The sequence below is a fragment of the Podarcis gaigeae genome (genome assembly GCF_964106915.1).
Source record: "Podarcis gaigeae genome assembly, chromosome: 4".
Classification (NCBI taxonomy): domain Eukaryota; kingdom Metazoa; phylum Chordata; class Lepidosauria; order Squamata; family Lacertidae; genus Podarcis; species Podarcis gaigeae.
Genome location: NC_139677.1, coordinates 81,893,125 through 81,913,661, shown reverse-complemented (window position 1 = coordinate 81,913,661; position 20,537 = coordinate 81,893,125). Strand labels below are relative to the sequence as shown.

The following is a 20,537-nucleotide window of genomic DNA, read 5'->3' as shown; positions in this document are numbered from 1 at the left end:
TAAGGCACGCACTTCCAGACTTGAGTTTCCAAGTAAATAACTGTCTGTTCTCATGTGCCCCGGAGAAGTTTAGACACAGCTATGGTTTTCTTTGGCAGGGCTGCAACACACACAACCTGAATCCAGCTCCTGTAACAGGGGCTCATTTGCAGCTGTTCTTTCTTCCACCCACACTCAGCAGTTCCATTCCTTTTCACGTTAGAGCCCTTTTATAGAACAGCATCAGGGGAACACAGCAACGTTTCAATCTCCGAGGGGGAAAAAATACTTATGTACACAATCTTCCATACATAAGCAACATTCACAAACCAACTATTTTGGCTTAATAACCATACTTAGCCTCTGATAATGACAGGTAAGTTTAAACAAGAGCAGTGTGCAATTTCAAAGGCAATGGGATAGTGAAATTCTGCACCATTAATCCCATGGGAGAGTTACAACCATTCCTTCGCTTAGGGGTATAATCAAACATTATGCAGCAAACAAGGGATTCTCAACCCTCTGTATGCTGTGTAATACCAACACAGGGATGCACAAAGGGCTACTGGCAGGTGATAATCAGCTGATGGGAAGGGATGCTTAACCCTTCCCCACCCACCAAGTCTCTCCTGCAACTCTACAGCCTGGCCATTTGTTCCTTTAATTTGATTCAACTGGACTCCAATACTAGTGGATAAGTCCATCCACGGGGACAGGAAAGAATCCTAGCAGAATCACAGGAGAAGGGTTAAGTACACTTGCCCCCTTCCACCAGCCATTTCTCCTCTGCAAGTAACCCTGCGCCCCAGGTTATTCGTCAACCAGGAAACATGCATTTGGAAAACTATTTTAACAGGGAAGAATCCAAGAATTTCAGCTTTTTAATAAAGGTCACGACTGAGGCTTATACATTCATGCTCAATTCAAAATGCTTGTATAAGGGGATAACAATTTTGAAAGGCAGGGAGAAAAAAACTCAGTCATCCACAAAAACCAGAGAGAAGCAGGCCCAGGACAAATGGAAGCGCGCACACACACACACACAACTCATTTGTGCAAGTTGTAATCACAACATTTTGCGGTATTGTTGCAATTACAACTTGCATAACTGACTTTAAACATCAATGAGACAAGTGCATGGATCCAGCAGCTACGGGATGCAAAAGTCCAAAATAAAAAGTTCCTCATTCAGAGGTAGCACACCCAATATCAAACAAGAGTCTGGTGTCATTATCCATCTCTCAGCTGTCGCATTCCTACCCCTCCCTAGACACTAGCAGGGCTAGTAGTGCTAGAAAGAATGTGGAGCTAAACCAGGCATCCCCAACCTGAGGCCCTCCAGATGTTTTGGCCTACAACTCCTATGATACCTAGCTAACAGAAGTGGTCAGAGATGATGGGAATTGTAGTCCAAAACATCTGGAAGGCCAACGGTTGGGGATGCCTGAGCTAAACAAACCATCCTTCTAATGGACGTAAGCACCTTTACCTTTACAAAAGTAAACTTTTAAGTTAGCGCAGGGTGAGAAACACGTGACCCTCCCAACCTTGCTGGATCACAACTATCACCAGGAAAATGAGAAACAATTAGTGGAGCTTCTGGGGGATCCTGTTTTATTCCATATTTTTTTCATCAATGCCCTTGTGGGAGGGCAGGTGCAGAGATAACAGAGAGAAAAGCTCCAAAGGTAGGCAGGGTGAAACAGACGACCTTAGGAACTGGAGCGATATAAAATGGAATTAAACTCAATAATACAGAGCCATGCCTCTGGGGAACAACAACTAGGTTTTATATTTTATGTGGAAACAAGAGGAGATACCGACGTTAGAAGAATGGAGATTAAAATTGACAGACTATGCAGAATTGGATAAATTAACGGGGAAAGTCAGATATGCTAAAGACCAAAAGTTCATCGAGGACTGGGGAAAATTTGTGGATTATCTGAAAAATATATGTGGTGTAAATACAACGCTAGTGGGATTTAAAGAGGCACTGTAAAAAAAAAAGTATTGTTTATTAGAAATAATGGGAGTAAGGAGGAACAATGGCAATACGAAAGAAGGGAATGTGTATTAAAGGTATAATTATGGATGATTGTCAGAGACGCTGAAGGAAGTCAAAAAACAGTTATAATTTGTTGTATGTGGGATTAAATGAATAATTGGATGGAAATTTATAAAATGTATAATAATAAAAAAGCAAAAAAAAACACTAGGTTTTATATTTTACTAGTGACTCCTACGCAGAAAGAACACAGGGGCAAAAAGGTCCAGGGATCCCCATCAATCACAAGAGAGCAACACAGTGATGCTTTCAAGGCTAGACTTTGGGGTCCAGAATTCCAGTGAACTGAGGCAGTGGGGAGGGAGACAGTCAGGCAGATCAGTAAGTCTGACTTAGCAGAGTTTGAAGTAAAACAAATCCAGATTGCCATCTAAAGAAGGAGCACCATGTAAGACCCTTAGGCCCAGAGTCCAAAATGACCTAACTGCATCACTGGGGTCATGATCCAGCAGCAAAGCAGGTAAATGCCTGAATATGCTAGACAGGACATTTCTAGGGCTCATCTGCATCAAGTACAAAAAAAGTATTATGTCACCAAAAGACTAACGGATTTATTATGCCGTATGATTTCATGGACAACAGTCCACTTAATCAGATGCATGAAAATGCACTTCCTACATCTGATGAAGTGGGTGTAGTCTACAAAAGCTTATGCCATAATAAATCTGTTAGTCTTCAAGGTGACACAGGGCTCTGTTGTTCTTCCTACAGCTGGCTAAGAGAGCTATCCCTCTGGAAACAGTATCACGAACACAGGAATGTTTAGGAACCAAGCCAGGCAATTGGTCTGTCCAGCTCAGTATTATCTACCCCGGCAGCATCTTTCCAGAGAGAGGCATTTCCCTTTGCCTGGTGAGACCATGAACCAAACCTGGGGAGGAGTGTGTGCTCTACGGGCTTCCCAGGCAGTTTTCCTTCCAGGCCCTGACAAGGTGTAGGCCTGTTTAGCTTCAGCCAGATTGGTTGGTTGCTAGCTGCATCATTGTCTATAAATCCATGCCCTAAGACTGAGGTGTAAGGAAGAAGGAAGAGAAAGGGATTGAATCAAGTCATCTTGGCATCATTAATGCTGCTCATTTTTACTCTCTGCCAATGGCACACAGTAATCTGAATGAAGGATCTTTTCTTAAAGTTGTCTTGGTAAAATAACTCGTGTTCCTTCTCATCCTTGCACACCAATATAATATATTACTGTGGGTCCTAGCTCAGTGACAGAGCACATGGTTTTAATGTGGAAGGTCCCAGATTCAATGCTTGGCATGTCCGGGTAGGACTAGGAAAAGCTTCTAGCTGAAACTCTGGAGAGTGACTGGCAGTCAGTGTAGAAAATTTTGCACTAGGTGGGCCAGTGGTCTGACTCAGTGCAAAGCAGCTGCCTATATTTCTATGCACTGGCATAAAAGCAAGTTCTCATAGCCACAGTCATGTTTATCCCAGTTTTATGTTGTTGTTGACATCCGTCTGTCTTGAGAGACAATGAAGTGCTCCTCCAGGAGTGAAGTCAAACTGCTACATTTGCAGCGCCCAAGTGACCTCCCTGGGGCGCAAGCCTCGGCCATGTATATGGAGGTCCTGCGCTGCCCAGATGACAAGATCTGCCCCCTCTCAACCTCACTGATGTGGTCCAAAGTGAAGCAAAGCAATGCGTTTGGCACCAGCTTGGCTGTAGGAGTTGCTGGCAGGAGGTGTACAAGACACTATCCAACCCGCCTTAGGGACTCCACTCCAGATTTGTGTTGAGTTTACTCCTTAGCCTTTTCTTCTCCCAAAGTTATCCCGCAATGCAGTGGAGGTTTAGAATCAGAATTTTCCTTCTCCTAGATGGGCAGCCTTCGCATCTGCCCATCACTTCCCTCTACAACACATGCAGAAACCACCTTCCTGACCATCAGGCCATCAGGCCCACTATTGGTCTCGTCCACCAGAGCCTGTATTCGCATGCAGGGGACCCCTCACAGTGGGTTTGAGACCCATCGGCTACCCTCACCTGGTTTAGCTGGCCAATTAAAGCCATTTCCCAGGGTTTGGCTGCTGTCACATGCTGACAGCTTCTAGGAGCCACAGGTGAGAACTGAGTGCAGGGTGGGAACCAAAGGTGGACAAACTACCCCAGAAGGAACACAACACGTCCCCCACCAGAGGTACTACCTCTTCACTAATACCCTATACATTCTATGTTGTAGGCCATTCTTTTACATAGCCTACCCCACAGTCCACCTGACATAAGGCTCTTACACATATATGCAGGTCAGAGATCCCACGTATCACCTATGTCTTAAAATTGCCCATTGCTTGAGGGCAGAGGCTGGCCCTATAAAGACTGAACAAAGCAACAGGCTCCTGCTTACAACCTTTTAGATGGACATCCCAACTCATGTGTGGTTTCTAAACCCCTGCCTGAAAAAGAGTTCAACAAGAGAGTTCTGTGTTGGTCTGCGACTCGTCGGCTTGTTTCATGGGCTTGTTGTCCCCCATGCTACACTATCACTTGCCTTCTGCTACCAACAGACCGGTGACCCAATCATGGATCTCAGACTTCTCAGATTCTGTTCCTTGAGCTTTGTCAAGTCATGGAAGGGAGAGATTTGTAGATACTGTATTCAATTATCAAAACAAAGTCCAGGAGTTCAGCTAGAGGCTCAGTTCACGTCAGGAAACTGGCAGAGTAGCCTAGGAAGGAGAGAGCTTTACATGTCTGCAAGAGGATACAAGATCCACCTTAATTGTGGGATATTATAGGAGCGAAAAGGCAGTGTTTAACCTGGAAAACATGGAGGTCCTGTTAACAGAGCACCACATATCAGAATTACAAGCTGAGCACAGCTCATCAGGGCATCTCTTTCAACACCCCAAAGCTGGTCCAGAAGTAGGGTGGCCAGACAGAAAACAAGGACAGGACTCAGGCATGTTTAATAGTTGGGTAGAAGAGGGAAATTCCTTTATTCTATACCATTATTAAAGGTGCAGGAGTCCCACCCTCTTCTCCATCTGGGCATCCTACTGAGGCGGGGGCACATTTTTGCCATAACAACCAAGAGTGCCTTCAGGGAGAGACCCACCTCACAAACTTTTTGAGGACTGTCCCTTTAGAAGGCTGTTAGTTTATCAAAGGTGGTATGATGATTTATCACTGAGCAGTGTTAAGCAGGATGAAGAAGCTGGGGAAGACCCTCAAAATGCCAGAGCTGACCATCTTTTCTCAGCCTAAGTAGCAATGCTAAATCTCACTTCCAACCTAAAACAAATATTAATAAATAGAAAAAATAACTTGCAGAAACAACTGATCACCTGGCCTTCCATTCTTATAGGTATATCGGGGCTGAGTCCCAATCCAACCACCCCTGGATCTAATAAGGGGTGGAAAAGAGAGAACTTCATCTCCTTTAATAACAAGCAGCCACCATCCGCATCTCCTTTTCCACTGCCCTGGGGGACCCTGCTAAACTGTATTAGCGTGCAGACAAAAACTGGGAGAGAAACGCCTGAAGGAGGGAGAGGGAAGGCGTCGGTGTCACAAGACCTGCGGGCAAAAAAAAAAAAAGGCTATGAATGGAGGTGCAAGCAGATCAAAGCTGAACCCAGGAAAGGTAAGGACACAGAGAGGCGCCCTGGGGACAGTGCAGCTGGTCACGGGGTAGAGGCATAGGGCAGCACCCACTGCAGAGAGCTAGAGCTCTGCCAGATCAACATTCACAAGGAAGGAACACTCTGGAACCGCAATGCCTCGGAGAGAGGTGAAAGGCGGCGGCGGGAGAGGAGGGGGAGGAGATGGGATTTGGTCTGAAAGGAGCCCCAAACACGTTGTCACCGGAACGGTGCGGTGGACCAGGAGACCATCCCTGGCAAGAAGGTCGGGCTGCATGGGGAGGGGGCAGCGCTGGTCCCTCCAGCCAGCGGCTGTTGCTGCCCAGGGAAGTTACTCACCTCGGCGGGCAGGAGCTCCCGTCTCGTTGCACCGTCCCATTGCGCTCCGTAGGGCAGCGGGGTGTGCAGGGAGCCGCCACCGGGAGCGGGGCAGCTGCTGGCCCCGCTGCTGCAAGCGGCCGTGCCTCTGGCTCCTCCTTCTGGCTCCGCTGCTGCCGCCGCCGCCGTGGAGCTCCTGGAAGCAGCCAAACTCCAGGCAGGACTTAGCAGGCGCGTCTCTCTTGGTTGCGCGTGGCCTCCGCCTCCTGCTCCTCGCGCTCCTCCTCCCCGGGGCTGGCGGCGCGTCTCAGCCACTCAGCGCCGCCCCTGAGCCGGGGGAGGAAGCGCCTGCCGCCTATGGGAGCCCGGCCGGGGCGGGAGCCGGCTGCGCAGGCCAGCGGAGTCCTGGCTTTCGCTGGGGTTGTCCCTGTCAGCCGCCTGATTCCAACGGAGCAGCGAGGGAAGAAGGAAGGAGGAGGAAGAGGGTGGAAAGGGCAGGCGGGATGCTCAGTCCTCTTTGCTCACCTTGTACTGTTTTCCATTCACACTGCTCTGGTCTCCTTCAGTGTACAGGGTTTTAATAAAATAATACTTTGCAGGGTTGCTGTTGCTGTTGTTGTTTTTAAAATGTGACTGTTATGTTGCATTTTAATAAGTCTGAAATTGGAATCTGTTTTGGTATGCCTTAACCACAGCTGTTGTCATCGTAGATCTGGGGTAACAAGAGTCTGTTAAGGAAGGGTGGAAGTTGATAAATGGTAGCATTTACTGTAGATCATATTTGGGATGCGAAGAGAAAATACAAGCTGCACACCTGTGCCAGACAAGAAATTACTGGGTTAGCTTATGCAAGCCATCCTGGCCGGGCTAGCTAAGTGCAGAGCCGTTGGTAGGTGTTTCGACAAAACTAGCCAAGAATCTGCTGTCAAAACTGAACATATTTATTAGGGCATGATACCCAGCTTCACGCAAAAGGCTGATTCCATAATGTAAGGTTTTTTAGAGGTGTTATTTGTGGTTTAATGGTGATATTTGTGTTTTATTTTGTTTCTAGAGGGGTGGCCATGTTAATCTCTTGCTATGGAAAGCAAGGGTCATGTGGCACTGTAAAGGCTGACACATTGGCATAAGGTTTCATGGAGCAAAAGCTTGTGACATAATAAATGTGCTACTCTTTAAGATGCCACAAGAGTTCTTTATTTTTACATTTTGTGTTGTACCTGCTTGTTGCAGCAAAATGTTCATAGGGCTAAAGAGGGGCCTTCTACACTCTCATTCAGTGCAGAAGTGTTCCCAAAAAATTCTTGGGATTTTTGCACCCGGATGCTTACTGCTGAGGACAAACAGGTAGAGGAAGGCCATTGTAAGAATATAAGAAGATCCCTGCTGGGTCATATAATAAAGATCCATCTAGGCCAGCATACTGTTTTTTGTAAGCACCAGTCAGGTGCCTTTAGGAAGTCCACTTAGACCAGGGTTTCCCAAGCTTGGGTCTCCAGCTGTTTTTGTACTACATTTCCCATCATCCCTGACCACTGATCTTGCTAGCTAGGGATGATGGGAGTTGTAGTCCAAAAACAGCTGGAGACCCAAGTTGGGGAAACCCTGACTTAGACAACAGCTGTTCCTCATCTGGATTTTGTTATCCTGCCTTATCTCAATTGACAGAAATATCCTCAGTGGATTTATCTATTTCTCTTTTAAAGCTATCTCTAAGCCAGCAGGCAGCACAACATCTTGTGGCAATGAGTTCTGTTAGAGAGTGGTGGTGTCTTCCTTATTATGCTGCTTGTGAGCATTCCGAGGCCTCTGGATGACTGTTGTTGAAAATAGATGGATTAAGTGAGGCAACTCACTTAAGTGAGCAATGAGACACAAATCATGGCTTACTACTACTGGGACACTTTGAAGTGGGTTCCCTAGCAGCATGTCCACCCCAAAGCTTATTCAAGTATCGTGTGTTGCATGGACACCCTGCTCTATCTCTCCATACCATCTAAATTAGGTAAATCTCTGTAGGTGCAAGATTGGTGTCTGGAGGCAGTAATGAGCTGGATGAGAACCAATAAAATGATGCTAAATGGTACTGTGAATGGGTGATAGTCATGTTCAGAATCTGAGGGGAAAGCCTCTTCTATATAGGATCACACTCCCATCTGAGAAAGCATGTTCATAGTTGGGGGCACTCTTTGATTCTGAACTGCCTAGGGAACCTCAGTGGCAATGAGTGCCGAGTTCTAGCTATGGCTGTTCACAGACTGGCATATCCTGGCCACAGTTACCACTGTTCTGGTAACCTTATGTTTATATTGCTGTAATACTGTATTGTAAACAGGGAGTTTACATATGAAGACAGTCTAAAAGCTTCAGTTGGTGCAGAACATGGCTACCATTGGTAAGTGGTGCTTCTAAATGGGAGCATATTACATCAGCTCTGGGCAAACTGTGCTAGTTTGTGCTACTAGTCCAAATGCTAACTTACATAGTTCTGAGCTACTTGGGTCTTAGTTACTTGTCCCAATTAACTGCCGGTCCATGCTCTAAGACAGTGTTTCCCAACCTTTTTTGGGCAAAGGCACACTTGTTTCATGAAAAAAATCTCGAGGCACACCACCATTAGAAAATGTTTAAAAAATTAACTCTGTGCCTATATTGACTATATATAAAGTAACTCTCTTTAATAGGCATCAAATAAACACAAAGAAAGTACCGGTATTTTATAATTACTTTATTATGAAATAGTAAGTACCGTATTTTTAGGACGCTCCGTCCCATAGGACGCACCTACTTTTTTTTGGGGGGGGGAAATAAAGGAAAAAAATTTTTCCTTTATTTCCCCCCCCAAAACCAGGTCGGGGAACAGTGGGATGGCGGTGCTGCGCCTCCCCGCTGTCCCCCGAGCTTGTGGGGCTGGCCCATGTCTGCCTGGCGCGAGGGGCGCTCTGCTTCAGGGCGCCCCGCGCATCGGGCGGCAGGCTACAGTCCGCAGCATGGGGAACCCTCTGTTTCAGGGCGCCCCACGCGCCCCCACGGGTGCGCAAGGCTTGCCAACACGAGCGCGGAGCACGGGGCGTCCTCCGAAGGGCGCCCCGTGCTCTGCGCCGCCCGCAAGCCTTGCGCTCCTGGGGGGAGATCCCCCGGGTGCGCAAGGCTGGCCAACACCAGCGCGGAGCACGGGGCGTCCTCCGAAGGAACGCCGCCATCCCGCTGTCCCCCGACTTGGTTAGAAGGCTGGCGGGGGGGGGGGGAGAAGCCTGCTTTTCCCCGTCGCCAGCCCCGCAAACTCGGGCGACAGCGGGAGAGGCGTAGCGCGCCCTTCCCGCTGTCCCCCGACTTGGCTAGAAGGCTGGCGGGGGGAGAAGCCTGCTCCTCCCCGTCGCCAGCCCCGCAAACTCGGGAGACAGCGGGAGAGGCGTAGCGCGCCCACCCGCTGTCTCCCGACATGGTTTGGAGGCTGGCGGAGGGCTTCCTCCTCCCCCAGCCCCGCAAGCTCCCAGAGCTCTGGGTCCCGTTTTGGGGGAGGGGGAAGCTCGGGCTTCCCCCGCCCCAGCCCCGCGTCTCCAGCCGGGAGACGGTCGCGCTTTAGCCCCGTGCGTGCTCTCCCAGCTGGAGAGGTGACGCGCGCCTATGGAGGCTCCTGCCATAGGCACGCGTCACCTCTCCAGCGGGGAGAGGGTCGCGGGGGGCTGCTTTAGCCCCGTGCGTGCTCTCCCAGCTGGAGAGGTGACGCGCGCCTATGGAGGCTCCTGCCATAAGCGCGTGTCACCTCTCCAGCGGGGAGAGGGTCGCGGGGGGCTGCTTTAGCCCCGTGCGTGCTAAAGCAGCCCCCCGCGACCCTCTCCCCGCTGGAGAGGTGACGCGCGCCTATGGCAGGAGCCTCCATAGGCGCGCGTCACCTCTCCAGCTGGGAGAGCAGGCACGGGGCTAAAGCAGCCCGACTCGCCCGCCTCCCTCCCACGGCACACCCGGCAACTTCTCGCGGCACACTAGTGTGCCGCGGAACACCGGTTGGGAAACACTGCTCTAAGATCTGCTGAAGAGACTCTTCCCATTATCCTCACAGCAAGCATTGCTCATTCGATGATCACTTGTGTCAGTTATGGCACCTCATCTGTGCAATTCCCTCCCAAGAAGTGTGGTTGGCTACCTCATTACTGAGTTTCAGGCATGGCTTTTAAATAAGTCCTTTGGGACCAAGTTAGTTGTTTATGTATACTGTGATGGAATTAAGATCTCTACTGTGGTCACTGTTGCATTGATTTGATGTGGGGTTACTGGCTTCTGCATTTAAGTTTTGCATTTTTAATGGGTTACTATTTATTGTATGAACCAAATATCATTTTTATTAGCTTAATCAGCTATATATTTAAAGCGTGGTTTACAAATCAAATAAGCAACTTTATTAGCTGTGTTATTTAGTACCAGGCAGATTAAATAAATTCTCTCCAACAGGTTTAATTTACCTCCAAAGGTTCACTCTTCCATCATCTCCCAAGACAGCAACAACAAAAATAGTACCAATTGTTTTAGACTGCAGTCCAAAACAAATTTACCCACTGAAGATAATGTGGGCTGCTTCTGAGTAAACCTGTGCAGGATTATGTTGTTTATGTGTTTTGTAGTGGGGTTTTTTTTTTTTTTTTTAGGCTCTCAAAATGGAACTGGCTTTTTCACATTACAAATATACTACAGGGTGTGACTCAGTTACAAGGAAAATTCAGTTACAACCCATTCTCAGCCATGCTTACCCAAGAAGCAGACTACATTGATGTCAAAGGGACTTGCTTCCAAGAATATCTTCTTGGATTACATAAACCCAAGCGTTCTGAGCCACTTTCAAGCGGAATTTCTGGTCCTCCAAAATGTGCTCCCATCATCTTCATTTGACTTGCTGGCTGGGGCTGTTGGGAGTTAGATTCCAATAACATCTGGAGGCTCCTCATCACTGCCTTTAAAACACTGAACAGCTTTATTGTAGCATACGTTTTTACAGGAGAGGCAGGGAGCCTCATTTTCAGGGAACAAATATGGTTTCTCTCCAGGCCCCACACTCCTTGAGTACTTTGACTTGGCTAGAATATGTCTTTTAAGCTGTGATCATGCCTCTCACTTGCCTTGAAGGGTGTTTGTAGAGGTGCATAGTACAGTGGTACCTCGGGTAAAGAACTTAATTCGTTCTGGAGGTCTGTTCTTAACCTGAGGTACCACTTTAGCTAATGGGGCCTCCTGCTGCTGCCGCCATGCGATTTCTGTTCTCATCCTGAAGCAAAGTTCTTAACCCAAGGTACTTTTTCTGGGTTAGCGGAGTCTGTAACCTGAAACATCTGTAACCCGAGGTACCACTGTATAGTTGTATGCATAAGTAGAAAGTTCCAACTTTTGCGTGGCTGGAATGTATCTTACCATGCAAACATAGGAGCTGCATCCATTGCTGTGCCTTGCTGTTGCATCTGGCTCCATCAATAATGGGAATGCAGCCCTCATTAAGGAGTGTGGTGCTTGGGCCGAAAAAGGCCGCGACCCTGCATTACAGCCACAGATCTATCACACTGCAATCCTATGCCTTGCCTGCTCTGAAGTCATTTCTGTTCAAGTTCAGTGGGCCATAGGCTGCAAAGCCAGTGTGGTGTAGTGGTTAAGAGCGGTTGTCTCGTAATCTGGGGAACCGGGTTCGCGTCTCCGCTCCTCCACATGCAGCTGCTGGGTGACCTTGGGCTAGTCACACTTCTTTGAAGTCTCTCAGCCCCACTCACCTCACAAGAGTGTTTGTTGTGGGGGAGGAAGGGAAAGGAGAATGTTAGCCGCTTTGAGACTCCTTAAAGGGAGTGAAAGGCGGGATATCAAATCCAAACTCTTCCTCTTCTTCTTCAAAGACACCATACATTGAATAGTTCTCCCCCGTCCCCAGAATCCTGGGAACTGTGGTGTGTTATGGGTGCCGGGAATTGTAGCTCCATGGGAGATAAACGAGGGTTTCCACAATTATTGGTGTGTGTGTGTGTGATGTGCTTTAAATACAGGGTGTGTACACCACCTTACTCTCAGTTCAGTGTGTATGGTTGCAACCTGCAAATCATGTACTAAAAGTTAAGTACAACCCACCCTTTATCCATACAGATGACAGGGTGGTGTTACAACGGTGATTAATCATGCCGAAACAATACAGGGAGTGTGTGTGTGTGGAGGGGAACATACACCGTGAATCAATAAACCAACATCACCATCAAAGAAAGAAGCGCAGAGCTTTTGGGTTGTTGTTGTTTTTTTGGCTGGGATGAATCATGGAGCGTGCTTAGGACTGCGGCCCGAGCAGCACCCTAGGGCGCGAACACCAATGCAAGGCAACCTTCGCGGGTGCCCGCCATGTGGAGCGAGATCCGTAACGTGTGAACGGCCAACCTTTCCCCCCCCCCCTCCTGCCCGGGAAAGCAGGCAATGGGTAGCAGGGGAAGGGCGGCGCTTCCGCTTCGCCTTGAAGAGGAGCCTCCTCCCCCTTCCCGGGGGTCATCGCGAGCGGCTGCTTGGACTTGTCGCGAGCGCTCGCCTCCGTTTCCGCTGCTGGGGCAGGAAGAGATGACGGGCGACGGAGGCGCTTGAGAGACAGCCAGGCCGGACGACCGAGCGACCGACCCCACCGACCGCCATGGCGGAGGATTCGGAGCTGGAGAGGTGAGGCTGGCAGGTGGGGAGAGGCCCGGGGGGGGGGGGCGGGAGAAGGCGGAGGGTTACTCCTCGAATAGGCGGAGGTGGGCAGTGGTGAGGCTCCGAGGTAGGCCTCGGGGAAAAGGGCTCCCTCGTTGCGCTACGCAGAAGCTGCTTTCGTGAGTCGGTGGGCGCCTGACTAGAAGCGGACCCAGCGCCTTGACTTACATCCAACGGGGAGAAGCGAGCGGTGGGGGGGGGGGGGGAGCTCGGCAGGCCGACTTTAAAAAATACCGTTTATTACGTAATAAACATGGTTCCTCCTCGCAGGCCGGCCTTGCAATCCTATATACGTTGCCTCCTTGGAAGTAAGCCCTGCTGAATTCAACGGTGCTTATTCCCAGGTTGGTCAGCGTGTCTAAAGCTGCAGCTTTTTTCGGCCCTTTATTTATATTTATGGCGGAGCAAGCTTCAAGACATACTTTGGAATGTCGAGGTCTCTCGCATTTTATTGCCCTCGCTTCAATCTTCCGCACAGCAGTGACTTTTTTATTATCGCTATGCATCTCGAGTACTTGAGTACATGCCTAATATTTGTTATTTTGTTCGTTTATTTCGTTTATATCCCACCCTCCCGGAGGAGCTCATGAGTGGCAAGTGCATGTGTAGTATAATAATGATGATGATGATAATAATAATAATAATAATAATAATAATAATAATAATAATAATAATAATAATAAAAATAAATAAAAATAGCAAATACAATGAAAAATAAAAATATGTTTAAAACTGTTAAAAAAAGCAACAGAACATCTGTAAAAACAGATGTAACCAAACCATATGTCTGGATAGAACTGCCAAAAAGGAACAGTTTTCAGCGGGTGTCTAAAAGTGCATAGGGGTATTGCCTGCCTAACATCAATAGGCAGAGTTTTCCAAAATACTTCATAGGTACTGCCAAATGTGGAACATTCACTTCTTGGACTTTTAGAAGTGCAAGTTCTGCAGGTGAAAGTGATCAAGTCTGTGTGCATGGTGGGGCAGTGGCGGTGCTTGGATCTCAAATTTCAGCCGGCACCCTGTGCAACACCAAAATTTGGTGCCTCCTTCCCCACATCTCATGCTCCATTTTAAAGCATAGTTGCAGCATCCCTGAGGCTCCGCACCCCATGCGACTGAACCAGTTGGGCTCCCCTAAATCTGCCTCTGTATGGGGTAAGTAAATACAGTGGTACCTCGGGCTACATACACTTCAGGTTACATACACTTCAGGTTACACACTCTGCTAACCCAGAAATAGTGCTTCAGGTTAAGAACTTTGCTTCAGGATAAGAACAGAAATTGTGCTCCGGCAGCAGCAGGAGGCCCCATTAGCTAAAGTGGTGCTTCAGGTTAAAAACAGTTTCAGGTTAAGAATGGACCTCCAGAACAAATTAAGTACTTAACCTGAGGTACCACTGTAATAACACCTTGAACTCAGCACAGCAGCAAACTGGCAGCCAATGTACATCTTTAAGCACAGGTGTAATACACTGATAGATTCTTACTCCTGTCAGCAATTGTGCTGCTGCCTTTTGCGCTAACTACACTTTCAAACAGAGCACGGGGGAAGCCCCACGTGGAGTGCATTGCAGTAGTCCAGTACAGAAGTTGACAGTGCCCAAACCACTGCAGTGAAAAGTAAATTCCATTGAGTTCCATGGGCCTTACCCCCAGGTAAATGGGTTAAGAATCACAGCATTAGCATAGCAGTATTTGGTAGTAGTTGTAGTGTATATAGAATAATTAATGTAGTAGTAGTAATAATAATAATAATGTTGTCAATATATTTAAATATAATAAATATTTAGGTATTTTCCAGTACAATCTTATGCATCATTGCAGGCTTTGTTACTTTGAGCAAATTGATGTTTCTAGATCAGATCGTGTAGACTCTCATTCATGCACGACTATTGAGGTACAGGAACTCTGGCATCAGGTAAAGCCTTGGTTATTCACCCAGGCCTTTCCAGGAGTGTAAGGTCCAATTCTGTGTGCTGCTCTGGTTCGCCAGAAGTGGCTTAGTCATGCTGGCCACATGACCTGTACGCCAGCTCCCTCGGCCACTAAAGTGAGATGAGTGCCGCAACCCCAGAGTCATCCACGACTGGACCTAATGGTCAGGGGTCCCTTTACCTTTACCTTTAAGGTCCAATTACAACCCAAAAAGCATGCAGTGTATTTGCCTTGTTTTAGGTTGGTATTTATTTATTTATGTTGAAACTGGCTCTTGCAGGGTGACTAACATCCATAATAAAGCCGCATTAAACACAATCTTAAATCACAATTAACACCACATACAGTATCAACAAAATATAATGGGTATAACTGTTAACAGCATGTTAGATAATAAAGAGGTAACACCATTTTCGCTTAGGTTCTGAAGGCATGCTGCAACAAATAAGTTTTTAATTGATTCCTGAACAATGCCAGTGTTGGGGACAACTGACTTCCTATAGGGAGTTCATAACTAGCGTGCTACTGCCAAGGAGGCCCTGCATGGTATGTTAGCCTTGTGGATTGCACTCAAAGGTACCACCAGCAAAGCCTCCCCAGGCAGTCTTAAAACTTGGGCTGGCTGGTAGTAAGGAAGGTGATCCTTCAAGTATGTTGGTCCTCAGCCATTTAGTGCTTTGTACATTAGTACCAATGCCTTGAATTGGGTCTGGTATCTAACTGGCAGCTAGTGCTGTTCTTTCAGGATCGATGCAATATGATCCCATCTCACTGCTCAACAACATCCAGGCAGTGGCATTCTGCATCAGCCACAGCTTTCAGACCATCTTCAAGGGAAGCCCCATTTATGCTGGCCATTTATGTATATTTTATTGTTACCCACTCTGGAATTCCTTTTTGAAAGACTGTAAAGGAAGCATGTGGGATCAATAGGTGGATCCTGCATGGAAACAAATAATGCGCTAGATGGGAGTCCTAAAGGATTTGACATCCATTTCAGGACATCTTGAAGCAAAGCTAGTAGGCAAGCCAGCAGTTGAACAGAGGTTCTCATATTACTTGCCTCATGGCCTTAAAATACTAAGTTGTGATTTCAGAGTTCTTCTATGGGGCAGGCCCATTCTAAGTGTAGCATCCTCCTGTATTCCTCATCTTTTCCTATTCACTTTGGTTAAGTGCCTGGGGAATAATCACAGCACCGCACTCACTTTATCACCTTGGACAGTTATCTTAGCAGTTGGGATTTGGAAAAGCCTCATGCAAGGCCTAGGAACAGGAGGCAATTCTTGAACAGGTAGGGAGCTTAAGAACTCCTGGGGAGGTACAGAAGCTAATGGCATAAGAAGTCCTAAAGCCAGATAAAGGGAAAAGGAGAAAGTAATTGGGGTTGAGAAGTAGAAGCCTTCAAAGAAGGATAGCAGGATGGGGGGATTTAAATCAAAGCAATTTAAAGTGGCAATGGTAAAGACCAATTTAAATCAAATTTCCTCCTGATAACAGCGTATGTTTGTTAAAGAGTGGTGCAGAACTGACCATTTTAAACTGTCTTTGATATGTTAACTGAATACAGTGGTACCTCGGGTTAAGTATTTAAATTGTTCCGGAGGTCTGTACTTAACTTGAAACTGTTCTTAACCTGAAGCACCACTTTAGCTAATGGGACCTCCTGCTGCTGCCGCACCACCGGAGCACAATTTCTGTTCTCATCCTGAAGCAAAGTTCTTAACCTGAAGCACTATTTCTGGGTTCTCTAACCTGAAGCATATGTAACCCGAGGTACCATTGTAGACTTATTTACTTCCATCTATTTGTTGCACTGAACACTTTTTGCACGTTCCCTTTCTTTAAAGCATTCCCATTTAGGGAATAAATAGTTATAAATAAATAAATAAATGGAGTGAGATTGCTTCCATCCCCCATTGGTGCTGATTCTTTCCATCCCAGTTTGGGTCTTTCCTCTCGATAAACTGCTGTTTGAAAAGAAATGGTTGTATCTTGCAGGTCTGTATGGCGACTTGTGCAATTTAAGCTGTTAAAGAGAGAAATGGGTAATTGAATGAGGATAAAACCCTTTAAATGCTTACTTTACAGTTTCAGTTTGTTTTGATTCTAGAACAGTAGCTTTAATGAGCTTGCAGTGGGTCAGTAGCTTGCACTAGCTTTCTTTTTCCATCAACAACTGCAAAAAATAGATCTGCCAATACTGAAAAATTTGATCAAATTTAATTATTATTTTTAATCTCCTTAAATGTTTAGGAAGGCAGTGGAAGAACTTCTAACTGAGGCCAAACGTGGGAAAACCAGAGCAGAAACTATGGGAGCCATGGGCTGGTAAGTTATTGAAGCTAAACCAATGTTGGTGTTTTTCTAAAATACAATTTTTGGGGGGGAAACAGACACTGTGGCTGCAATCGTAAATATGTTTATTAGAGAGTAAGCCCCACTGGACACGGTGGGAAATATGTTATATTGAACATGCATAGACAGCACTGTTAATCTTCCGTAACTGAATTGGATGATAATCTTTTGCTCTTTTATGTTAAGTGCACATGCAATAAATTCCATTGAAATTAATGAGAATTAAATCCACATAATTCCTGTTAGAGCAAACGTTCATTTTTCTGAAAGCAAACATAGTCTGTTATAGTCGGTGACCATGGATCATGCTAGGCAAACATTTTTGCACTTTCCTGGCAAAATACTCCTGTGTTTCTGTGCTGTTGAAAGTGGTAGAACACCCCAGTGCATAAGCATTCCATTAGTTGCTTCAAGAGGTGTCCAACTCAGCCACCACTCCTTTTTTTTTTAAACCATTTTCCTTATCCTTTGAGATGCTCAAGAAACCAGCAGAGCTTGTTTCCTCTCTACGGATTATCCCAAACCCAGTGTGGAAGCAAGCTCTTCTAGAACCTCTTCCATCTCGTTCCCTTTCTCTAAGATAAATAATGGGCCTTGAGGCAGGGGAAGAGAAAGATGGCTATGTCCAAAGGTTCAAGGTTAGCTGGCTCTTTAAAAAAATAAAATAAAGTTGTCAGAGATCCCTAACAGCAACAGTGTGATTTGATGAGCAGCATAAATTGGACTTCTAGCAACTGCTTAGAAATGTAGAATATGCAGGGTTTCTTAATTTTACCATATTGAAATGATTGTTTCAATGAATCCTACTGCTTTAAAGCCTGTTCTTTATCAAGGTCCCAAGTTCAAAGCATTCTTGAACTACATTTCTTATTAACTTGCTTTGATGGGCAGTGACTTTCTGAGATCTCAAACAAAAGTCCTTCCTAGCTCTGCTTTTTAGCTGGAGATGCCAGGAAATTAACCCAAAACCATTTGCATGCAAATAATGTGTGCTACCACTGGTACACTTTTTTTTTTAAAGAGTGGACTTTCTACCATCTCCAGAGCACTCAAGCAAAAGGAGTATTCATGTAGCCATTTACCAAAGAGGAGGAATGGCAAATGCCAACAAGGCACCACCAATACTCTCAACTCTTTAGCATTTTAAACTGTCTTGGGGCTGTGGAAGACAACAATAGAATACAATTTGTAGCTCATGTGATGTTTTTCTCAGGTGTGTGGCTGTGAAATATGTGTCATAAAATATTACCATGTTATCTTAATATATATCTCCTCTGTATAGAATCTGACTGTTGCTTTGAAGCCAGTGTTAAAAGGCAAACATCTTGATTGTTTCTTTCTGTACTCCAAGTTTACACTAGGTGGCATGCAAGGAAAGCCAAAAGTGTGCATAGTTGAGCTACTTGATTTGGATATTCACAGCATCTGTGTCTCTTGTGTGAGATATTTATGTTGTTGCTTTCTAATACAGGATGAAGTGCCCTCTTGCCAGCACAAATAAAAGGTTTCTGATTAATACTATTAAGAACACATTGCACTCCCCGAAGGAGCAAGAGCAGGGACAAAACCATCAAGAAGACGATAAGGAATCTGAACCAAACCAGAGCAGGGAGGAAAGCAAGCCAAAGAGACACAGATCCCACCCATACAAACCTAGCTTTCGGTCCAGAAGAAGGGTAAGCTCTTCTCCTCCTAGGCACCACCGGAACAGGAACCAGCACTCAAAGGACAAGCATGAACAGCGATCAAGCAAATGAGGAGGAACCCATGCCATTCCAAGAATGAAATTAAACGCTGAACTGTTTGGGTGGGTGGGTGAGAGTGTTTAACTATTTTGTAATAGAGGGCATTGTTCAGTACAGATGTCCATGTTGACAACAGCTTTTAAGAGACAAGCAAATCCCGCTTCTCATGAACTTTCTTTGAGGAGTTCTTGTATTCTTTAAAGTTGTCAGTGTGTTCCTTCTGTTTCTCCCCCTGCCCTCCAGTCTTCAACCAATTAAAGTTGTTACTTTGTATAGTTGTAACATGTTTAGTGCTTTGCACAAACCGTTTGGAAACAATTTATTTAGACAAATATACACAGAGGTGTATTCGGTACATGGTAAGTTATTTTGCTTCCCAATTCCTTTAAGGAAGCTACTAAATCTTAGTTTGAAAAAGCAAAAAACAAAACCAAGATACTACAGGTACAGAAAATGTGATATGCTTCTTGGCTTGCACATAGATGAATTTGAATAAGTTTACTGTGCTTGTAACCTGAAAATGACTGATGTGGCACCTGGATATTACAGATAAATAAATGCAGGTTAGGCTAAATGTATATTGGTAAACAAACTACCCAGACTGAGTGACTCTTGTGTCCATGTGGGAACTCCAGTGCCCACATGGAACTCTGCATGAACAATAGATCCTCATTCACTTCAAACATGGAGAGAAGGCATCAGACATGTTATCTGTGTGCACAGAATATTTCCCAATGCTGAAGTGAATGCTGGCACCCTTTTTGACCTAGAGTTGTGTGTACACTTGGAACCTGTGAAATCACAGCTGTGGGCTGGATCTGAAATTGGCTTTCATTGTTTTGCATCCTTTGGTGTAAATGATGATTTGTGAAGGATCAATAATGAATTCAATCGCATTGGGACATCTCTTGAATGGCAATGGAATGAAAAGTCTTGAGGGATACATTTTTCATCACAAATTGCTGAATGCTTTTGCAAAACAATACAGACAATTGCCACCTAAAGTCTGACTGCTGTCTAGTTACAGTTGTATTGGTCAAGTTCTCAGTGTTTCCTTACCTGCAGATAATTGATCCTTGTCATTTCTCTATTGTATGGAAACATTAACATTTAAATCCTTAGGCAAAGTTGTTTGTATGGTTAAGCTGTTTTCAACCTTGGGTAGTTTTCCTGAGTTAACATTAAACTTGAACTGTGTTACTAAAATGCATTGTGTACATTTCCTTTATATGTTAACAGATTCATAAGTCTTTGGGAATTAATACACATTCTGTTGCCAAAGATAAACAAAACACATATTAGGTTTATTAAGCGTACTGCAAATGGTCATCCTAGAACTTGTTTCTTGGTCTTAAGCTTTGAAATGTTAACTTTAAAATAGTTTTTTTAGTACAGTCTTAGTCCTTAATGTACTCAAAAGCACTTCATAGCATAAAACAAGCCTGCTGGCTCAGCCAGTGACACCTCTAGTCTAGCATTCTGCTCTCACAGTGACCAGATGCTGATGGGAAGCCCCAAACAGGACTAGAGAACACAGCATTCTTCCCACCTGTGAATCCCAGCAACAGTACTAACCATTCTGGCTGGGAGTCTCTGATAGCCTTCCCTTCTATGAATTTGTCTAATCCTCTTGTAAACAGGCCCCAATTAATTGATGATGGCAACAAATAAACAACAAGCTAGCAATCTTGTTAACCGAGTTAGTCAATGTTTTTATTTTATATGGGCAGAAATAAATCATTCCTGTTACTAGTACCTTAAAATTATAATCGGTAATAAAGCTCTGTATGTATATTTAAAAACAAGGCAGTCCCTTGGTTAGGGTCTAATAAGGCTCAACACAGAAG

At 45.6% G+C, this 20,537-nt stretch overlaps 2 protein-coding genes and 1 long non-coding RNA gene across 4 annotated transcripts in view; 2 read left to right on the top strand and 1 right to left on the bottom strand.

Moving 5' to 3' along the window:
- LNX2 (ligand of numb-protein X 2) overlaps window positions 1–6,358 on the bottom strand; it is a 75,535-nt gene extending 69,177 nt beyond the window's left edge. Inside the window, exon 1 of one of the 2 annotated variants that reach the window (XM_083736682.1) lies at window positions 5,969–6,358. The gene's annotated coding sequence lies outside the window, so the exon portion shown is untranslated. The remainder of the gene's footprint in view (window positions 1–5,968) is intronic. The other variant, XM_083736683.1, reaches the window with a different exon arrangement.
- The window catches only part of LOC310843965, a 350,168-nt gene that overhangs the window by 101,687 nt on the left and 227,944 nt on the right, over window positions 1–20,537 (top strand). The gene's annotated exons all lie outside the window — the stretch shown is intronic.
- Window positions 12,267–19,896, top strand: POLR1D (RNA polymerase I and III subunit D). The gene is made up of 3 exons (XM_083737560.1): window positions 12,267–12,616; window positions 16,844–16,918; window positions 18,417–19,896. The coding sequence occupies exons 1-3, from the start codon at window positions 12,591–12,593 to the stop codon at window positions 18,700–18,702; spliced, it is 387 nt and encodes a 128-aa protein (XP_083593686.1). The 5' UTR covers window positions 12,267–12,590; the 3' UTR covers window positions 18,703–19,896.

What these genes read in the sequence shown, in the direction of transcription:
- POLR1D (XM_083737560.1), top strand. Translation starts at nt 12,591, where the DNA reads ATGGCGGAGGATTCGGAGCTGGAGAG. An exon ending in GAGGATTCGGAGCTGGAGAG is followed by an intron (nt 12,617 to 16,843) that starts GTGAGGCTGGCA and finishes TTAAATGTTTAG; the next exon opens with GAAGGCAGTGGAAGAACTTC. An exon ending in ACTATGGGAGCCATGGGCTG is followed by an intron (nt 16,919 to 18,416) that starts GTAAGTTATTGA and finishes TTTCTAATACAG; the next exon opens with GATGAAGTGCCCTCTTGCCA.